At 49.0% G+C, this 8290-nt stretch overlaps 1 protein-coding gene across 1 annotated transcript; it reads right to left on the minus strand.

Annotated features, from left to right (window-relative positions):
• Positions 1-1346: 1346 nt before the first annotated feature.
• IFNLR1 (interferon lambda receptor 1) lies at positions 1347-5713 on the minus strand. Its single transcript, XM_058856532.1, has 7 exons — positions 5604-5713; positions 4869-4992; positions 4445-4626; positions 3959-4101; positions 3372-3528; positions 2963-3087; positions 1347-2785 (listed from the first exon to the last, which is right to left on the minus strand). The coding sequence occupies exons 1-7, from the start codon at positions 5707-5709 to the stop codon at positions 1874-1876; spliced, it is 1749 nt and encodes a 582-aa protein (XP_058712515.1). The 5' UTR covers positions 5710-5713; the 3' UTR covers positions 1347-1873.
• Between the last annotated feature and the right edge of the window lie 2577 nt (positions 5714-8290).

Consider the following 8290-nt stretch of genomic DNA (forward strand, 5'->3'; position numbering starts at 1 on the left):
CTCTGCCCTCATTTCTAGCAAGGGTGTCACCTTTTGAATAGCCTAGGAAACACCTCTCTGGATCTTTGGGGACATGAAGATATCCAAAACTCGACTTTCAAGTTTAAAATTAGGGTTTTATCTTCCAAACTCTTTCAAACTTTTGATTTCCTCCCAGTGTGTGGGGACTACAGCAACCCTGGTGAGTGCTGGCCATGAACCCTCCATGTGTGGATGTGACACCTGGGGACAGGGTGACTTCACACTTGGACTCCATGATCCCCAAGGTCTTTTCCTAAGGAAATTCTGCCACCACCTGTCCAGCTCACCTGGCTGTCTGCAGCCTGTCCCTCAGTTCCTTGGAAAAGACAAGAACTGATCCCTGGCTGTTTGCAGAGCTGGGACATGTCAAAATAATTTTGTAGCAGTTACTCAACCTCAGCGCTTCCTGTAAGTCAAAGCCTGGGGGGTTTTCCTTGATTGCACAAGAAATGGGGTGGTGATTGTATTTGGATCACCCGTGTCTTTCCAAATGATCCGGAGGGATAACAATGCAGGATGTACCTAAGAACACTTTGCAGAGGACAAAGGAATAGTCCTGCTGCCGAATCTTTTCTCCCACCCTTTTGACTTTCATTCAGGACCTAAATTAATACATCTTGCTGCAAAGCACTTCCCAGTCCCTCCTATCAGCCCTTACTTCTTTTTTCCTGATTCTCAGAAGATTTCAGCTTTCATGCCCTCCATCAACATCCTCCCCTTGTCTGAGCCTTCTCCCTGAATGCAGAGAATGGTTGGGGAGTGTTTCCCTCTTTCTTTTAACTTTGCTTTCCTCTGAGTCCTTTACACAACGGCTCCTTTTGATACTGGAGTATAAAAAACCTTTACAAGGGCATGAAGTGATGGGACAAAGGTGATGGCTGTAAGTGCAGAGGGGAGATCTAGATGAGATACTGGACTGAAATCCCTCCCTGGGAGGGTGAGGAGGCCCTGGCAGAGGTGCCCAGAGCAGCTGGGGCTGCCCCTGGATCCCTGGCAGTGCCCAAGGCCAGGCTGGACAGGGCTGGGAGCACCTGGGACAGTGGAAGTGTCCCTGCCATGGCAGGGGTGGAATGGGATGAACTTCAGGATTCCTTCCCACCCAAACCATTCTGGGATTCTTTGTTCAGAGGGAGGGTCACAGTCCTGCTTTTGCAGTGATCAGAGTGACCTGGCTGGGAAGTCTCAGAATTCCACTCCAGCCCAGGATGGGGTCTTGTTTTAAAGGTAATGTTTTTTTAGGATGAGCTGCAGTCCCCCTTTTTAGCTCTGGAAAACAAAAACCATGTACACATGGAAATTTCTATCAAAATATTATTGCTCTCAGACATTCTGCACAGCAGGAGGAATTTCAGCTTCAATAAGTATAAAATAAAAAATAAATAAACAAGCTTGCTGCACACTTTGGCTCCAGTTCCCTCTGTTGGAACACAGAAGGCGATTTCTGCAGGACGAGGTGGAGAACTTTGCATCCCACAAAAACCAGATCTTGCTGAATATCTCTGTAAGGAACTTCCAGTCAAGCTCTGGACTTACAGGGAATAAAGGTGACACAAAGCAGTTCAAAATCTGTTTCAAATCCACGTGCAGGTACAACACTGCATTTTCAGGCCCCAGCTGATGGTTCCACCCAGGGCTGGGTTGTGCTTTTGCCTCCCTCACCCCTGGCTGGCACCTTCTCAGAGGGACAGTGACAGGACAGAGGTGACTTCGCAATAAAATGCACTTTTTGTGTCCCTAAAGCCATTGCCTGGATAAGCCAGACATCATTTTTTTGTCCTTGTTCAAGGATTCTTGCTTGGATATCTGGAATTCTCCAGCATTTTCCAGGCACTCCCCAGACCTGCTGGGTATTTTAGATCCTTCCCAAGTAATGTGAGTGCTTGTAGCCTGGGAATTTAATCTTTGGATCATATTTTTCCTCTGTATTTGAAGTCTCAAAAGCATCACTGAGCACGGTGGAGTCGGGCAGTGTCTCTTCTGTAAAATTGTCACTGCCACAGTCACTTGCAATGCCTTCATCCTCTGCCACCTGCAGTGTCCACAAGGGGATGAGCAGCTGCCTGCTGGGATCCTGGCTGGGCTGGGATGTGGAGTCCATCTGGAGCTGCAGATCCACGATGGATTTCTGGTAATCCCTGGAGAAATGAGGAGCCTTCTTGTGAGGGTGCTGCTCGTGGGGTTCAGCAGGAATCCCCCCCAGCAGAGGGTGAAGGGGGGTCATTCCCATCCTCTCTTCCCTGTTTCCATCATCCTGCCCGTGCTCACTGGCACCTGGGAATCTCACATCAGTGAGGGATATCCTTCCCAAAGAGGAACAGAGGTAAAGAGATGTCTCCTCGTTCGCCTGGGACCCCGAGGTGTCCACCCCACCCTTCCTCTCTGCAAAGAGAGTGAATCCCAGGGCTCTGAGGTCAAGCACAGATCCAGAGTCCACAGAGATCCCTGCAGATCCTGAATCCAAGCTGCTTTCCCCCGGAGCTGCTGCGGGTGCCTGGCAGCTGAGGTGTCTCTTTGGATACCGAGGCATTTCATGGTATGGGATCAAAGGGCTGCTGTCTTCTTCCTCCTCATCCTCTGATGATGATGATGATGATGATGATGATTGGAAAGAAGCCATCCATGGCAGGTGATGCTCTCCTAAAGCTCTGTTTTTCCTCCTTTGAGGCACTGGCTTCTCTGTGCAGTTCAGATCATCACTGCAGAGTTCCTTTTCACTCAGCTCCAAGAGGAAGGTTGGTCCAGCTGCTTTAAACTGAGAGAAATCCTAGCAGAGAGAAGGAACGAGACAGTGAGCCTGTGATGCTTTTAAAAGAGAAGTTTGGGTGTAAGCAAGATTACTTCAAAAATGGGAATTATGAATGTAAAACTGAGAAGTGCAGAAAACCAGCTGAAAACCAGCAAGAGTCTGAGTCAGGAGGGGAGCTCAGAATTTGGGCCATACCAAAACCAGAGGCATCTTCCTTTCCTTGGCCTCGTGTTTCACCAGGCAGCAGATGAAGGGACTGACCACAAAGATAAGAACAAGCAGAAGGATCATAACCAGAAGTGGGAACTTCCACTCCACTGCTGAAAAAGACAGAAATAATCTCTTGTGAGTGGTATTTTTATAGGAATTCAGGGCTCTACATTGACACAAAGGTTTTCAGAAAACATTTCAGGGTTGGCTTTTTTAAATGAAACTACTTCTACAGAAAGCAGGAACCACTCAGCAGTAAATTCAACCAGCCCCTTTATCAGGAAGCCTTTTATTATTTTTTTTTTGTGGTGAAAAGCTGACTTTGGTGGAAATCTTAGCCTTTCCCTCATCCCACTGGATGTCTCCCCACATTCTTTCCTGAGAAGGGCCATACCTTTGTGGTTTAATTGCACACACACGGGCTGGGAGAATTCGCTGTACTTCAAGCTGATGCTTTCATAGAGAGCCCTGGCACTGAAGCAGTAATTGCCTCTGAGAGCAGTGGTGTTGATGGTCACCATGTCCTTCCTGAAGTAACCTTCATATTTCTTCTGTTGCCAAAGCAGAGGATTGGAGAGATGATTCTTTCATTATTGGGGTGATGTTTCTGGATCACTTTTAGCCCACAGATCCCTTGTGTGGCCCCATGTCTGGTATCTCCCCCAGGGCTGGTGGATCCAGGGTGGGAATTCCAGCTGTGCTCTGTGCCAGGGAATGCTGCCAGTGGCACCTGGATGAGTTGTTTTAAACCTCAGATCTTTTACAGACTGACTGCAGCCTCCCCTTCGTGATAAAAATAGGGAACTACCAAAAAAATAAGGATGCACACACACACTTCTACTTTTTGTCTGGCTTTGGTTTAACTCTGGTTTGGCTGGTTCATTTCCTCCAGGCCCTGGATCCAGTCCCTCCCTCCCTGCCCAGAGCTTTGAAGCTTTTTCAGTTCCTCCATTTCATCTAAAAAGAGCCACTTTTACTGACCTTGTCTTCAGATCCTGCTTCCCAGAGGTTCAAGTCATATTTCCAAGTGAGGTTCTCCACACATTTGGGCAGAGGGAAGGAGGCACTCACACGGATGGAATTCTTGCTGACATTCAGGGTCAGCACAGGGGGAGCCAATTCCACTGCAATTGAGTGAGCAGATGTGAGAATGGGGCTTGCTTGGCTCTTCCCTCCCCAGCAGTGACACTTTCCATGGCTGGTCCTCGCTTCCAGCTGTTATCTTGTGATAAGAGGGAAGCAAAGGGCACCTCTTTCTTATCTAAAACACCCCAGAGATCTTGAAACCACTTTGTTCAGCTGGGACACTGAGGAACAAATTCTTACACTCGCTACAAAATTCATCCTCAAATAATCCCAGCCCCTTACTGCTGGTGCTCACTCAAACCTTTTCCATCCATAAAGCTCCTGGGGACCTGTGGGGTGTGTTCTATCCATTTGTGGGAATGTCACCTGGCAGGCACTCACCATCTGAGTAGTAATCCTTGAACTGGGATTTCACCCACGGCGACTGGGACCGTCCCCAAACCGCTTTCACCCGAGCCCGCACTTTAACAAAGAAGCTGGACAGGGCACAAGTCAGATTGCAAAAGGATCTGGGGATGTTTTTGCAGTGAGGAACCTTCATCCATTTGTCCAGGCGGTCCTGGCTGAAAGGAGCAACCATACCAAAATATTAAACACGTTCTGCTGTGATTTACAGAGCAAGAGAAGGAGGGGTTTGGGAGAGTGGGGAGCAAATGGTGCTCAGAGTTTGGGACACTTCCCAGACAGATCATGTTTAGTTTTGGTGGAAGGTCACTGATGATGAGGACAGTCATGAATCAGGAGAGATGCCCAGTAGTTGTCCCTGTGCCACCTCTTCCATCAGACACGATTTGGGAGCTCTCACCTTTCATACCTCACAGTGTAGGTCACATCTGGGGGAGAGCCTTCCCCTGGAGCCCAGGTCAAAATCAGGGCAAAATCCTTTGACAGCAGGGTCACATTTTGAGGAGGGAGAAGTTGAACATGACCTAATCAAAAGGCAAAATGATGTGAATTATTTAAAAATATCTTTGGGGACAGGAAGTATCACTTGGTGGTGGTATCAAAATCTGAGGCAGAGCAGTTCATTAAAGGCTGGAGATTGGCTCTGGAAACAGGTGTGATGTTATGTTTTCTTCATCTCTCATAAAACATTTAATCTCAACAGTTTTTAGAATTAGGACTCACATTTGTGTGAACAATCTCTTTTAGAATTTTCAGCGGTTTTCCCCATGGTCTCACTGCATTTCACTGATTTACAACCCACAAACTCCGCCTGACTCCCTGGACAGGGTGGACACTGCTGTCCCACGCTTCTCATTCAATCCCAGTCCTCCAAGGGCAGATCCTACCAGGAATTCAGAGCTGCAGCTTTGTCCTATATATTTTCCTGCCCCTATTTTTTCCATCAGATCACTATGTCCATCACTAGCCCTCAACAAGACCCCTTCCATAGCCAGATCTTAAACTGTCGCTTTTTTACCGTGGAATATTCCACTTTATGTGAATCATTCCCATTTAAACTGATTAAAATTTATCTCTCCTCCTACCAACAAAGCCACATAGTGAAAGGAGAAGTTCCACTCAGGTGTGCACATACCTCGAGCCTGCTGCAGAAGGCACAGAGCCATCAGTGCTCCCACCCTCCATCCACACACAGCAAAGCAGAACTTCCCATTTCTCTTAAATGTCTTTCCTTGCTCCATTCTCATCGAACTTCCCGTGTGAATTCCAGAGGATTGAGGAGTTCAGGAGCTGCACACATGCGCCCTGCCTCTCTTCCTGGTACACCCTGCACGTTGTGACTGGGAGAGGAGCAGGTGTCAGAGGCTTTTTGGGGAAAGGAAAGGTAAAGGTTGCAGTGCTGCGCCCTCCAGTGCAGCACAGCTGAGCCCTGCCACTGCTGCCTCATCTTGTGAGACACCTCAGCACAACTCTGACCTTTGGTACTTACCTGCGTGCCTGTGAAATATTAATAAAGCTTAAATAAGGTTTCAGAGCAGGACAGAGCTGTTAATAACCTAGCAACAATAAAAACAGTGAGATGGGAGACTCTGGCAATCTGGTGTTTACAAGAGATCAAAGATTTTCTCTTGGTTTGTGTTGCCACAATGTTTTTTTTAGGAGTTAGGGAATTACTGCACTTTCCAGCTGGGGAGTAAAGTGCAGAGATAGGGCAGGGTCTGTGCCCTGGCAGTGTGGGGACATGAAAAGAGCTGGATCTCTGTGCCAGGGGTGTGCTTGGAATGGCTGTGCCACTGCAAGAGAAGGGGGAAATCCCTGCATCAGGCATTGCTTGGACTCCCATTACGGGCACCCCGTGCCATCAGGGATGGGTCAATGAAGTTACCACACAGGAGACTTACAGCAGATTCCACAAAATGGGTTTTTCCAGGTCTTCCTCAAGTGAAAAACTTTTCCAGCCCAGCAGACAGCCCTTGATAACCCTTTGAACCCTTGTCAGGTTCTGGGTACAAAATCGCAATTTCCTCCAAAAATCTCCATTTCTTCTTACCACAGGTTTCGGTTTCCGTGGCTGTTTTGCTACCTCTATTTAAATTAATTTAATTTTTATTGTTATAACAATAAAATAATAATAATAATTTTTATTATTAATTTAATTTTATGTGAAAAAAAAAAGAATTGTAATCCTTTCTGATGAACACAGCAAAGTGAAGGGTCTGGAGGTTCTATCTCCCTTCAGCATCGGAACTTCAGAGCCACAACCAACCCACGGCTCTTGTGCCTCCTCAAGGAGCCTGGACCGGGGTCACTCACTCGCATCTGGCCGAGAGCCCTGGGGCAGCTCCTGCCCACGGTGACTGGGACTTTCAGTGTGAGATTGCAAGAGGTGAATCTTATCATCATCATCATCACCATCATCATCATCACCGTTCACCGCCGTTTCCTGGCACACCCGCGCTGATCTCCGCGCTCCCCCGGAGCTCTCGGGCAGCCCAGCGCGATCGGGAGGGGCTGGCCCCGAGGAGCCGCTGTCCCCTCGCTGTCCCCCCCGCGCTGGGGTGGCCGAAGCCACGAGGTGTCGCTGCCTGTCAGATAAAAAGCGCTTTTCTCCAAGGCACACGGGCTGAAAGCGGGGAACCGCTGAAATTCCCGCTGAGCCGTGGCCTGGAGGGATTCCCGGAGCGTCCGGAGGGATTCCCGGAGCATCCGGAGGGATTCCCGGAGCATCCTCTCATGGCCCCGGGGCACAGCACACCCCGAGTTCTGCTCTCCTGCCCCTCCAGCCTCTGCCTCTGGCTGGGGGAGCCCGGGGAGGGGCCGGATCGGGTGCTGGCAGGAGCAGGATTGTCACCTGTGTGTGACAGGAGGACACACGGTTGTACCATCAGTGCTCTGGAGATGAGTCTGGGATGACTTTAGGATACGGGCAGGGATGGTGCTGCTGCCGAGGACGGGTAACAGCCTTCATCCTTGGGCAAATCATGCAGCTGTGCCTGTGTTCTGCCACTGGTTTACTCCTATGGAGCATAAATATTCAAATATTCTTATCCAAGAGCCAGCTGGACACAATCCTGTGCAATGTGCTTAGTGTGACCCTGCTTGACCCCGCTGTGGTCCTTCCCACCCTGAGTCACTCTGTGATGCTGTGAAATGCTTCGGGATGGGGCTGACATTCCATGGCACAATCACCCACCTGTGACACCGAGGATCCCCAGGGGACTCCCCCCGTTTTCCACCTCCTCCTCCCTCCCTGCGTGCAGCAGATGATTCAGCACAGGAGGGCAAACCCTGCAACCTTTCCTGAGTCACAGTGATGGGTACCTGCCCTCCCTGAGGAGGGGCACTGCAGGAAATCCAGTGTGAGGAAGGCACAGCTGGGGCACTGCTTGGGTTTTGGGAAACCTTTGGAAGCAACGAGCAGCACTGAGTGTTGTCACCCCTGCTCCTTCCCTTTGCTCTCAGCGCACCCAGGAGCTGATCTGGCAGAGCTGGGTGCTGCAAGCTGGGAGCTGGGGAGGGAGACTGAGCCCACCGAGAAAAAAAACAGGTTAAAAATTGTAATGGCACCATGGGAAACCAAACCTCTGGTCCATAAGTGCAGCAGCTGAATGAGCATGAGAAAATATTCCTTAGCCCCCAAACTAAACAAAAATACATGAGACTGAAGGTGAGACCTCACTCAATTCCAAAGTCTTCTCTTGGAATTTTGGAGGAGAACATACTGATATTCAAGGATGCTTAGGAGAAGAGCAGAAAGTTTTCAAACAATGCAAAAGCCACTGGTTTTCTTCTCTGTCCTTCTTGCACTGAGAGAACAATTTT

This window comes from Poecile atricapillus, chromosome 24, assembly GCF_030490865.1.
Source record: "Poecile atricapillus isolate bPoeAtr1 chromosome 24, bPoeAtr1.hap1, whole genome shotgun sequence".
Classification (NCBI taxonomy): Eukaryota; Metazoa; Chordata; class Aves; order Passeriformes; family Paridae; genus Poecile; species Poecile atricapillus.

Bases quoted from the DNA above. Each gene is read 5' to 3' on its own strand.
- IFNLR1 (XM_058856532.1), bottom strand. From the start codon at position 5,709: ATGGAGCAAGGAAAGACATTTAAGAGAAATGGGAAGTTCTGCTTTGCT. The intron at 4,627-4,868 runs GTGAGAGCTCCC...TGCTCCTTTCAG, and splicing joins TACACTGTGAGGTATGAAAG to CCAGGACCGCCTGGACAAAT. The intron at 2,786-2,962 runs GTATGGCCCAAA...TCTCTCTGCTAG, and splicing joins GGAAGATGCCTCTGGTTTTG to GATTTCTCTCAGTTTAAAGC.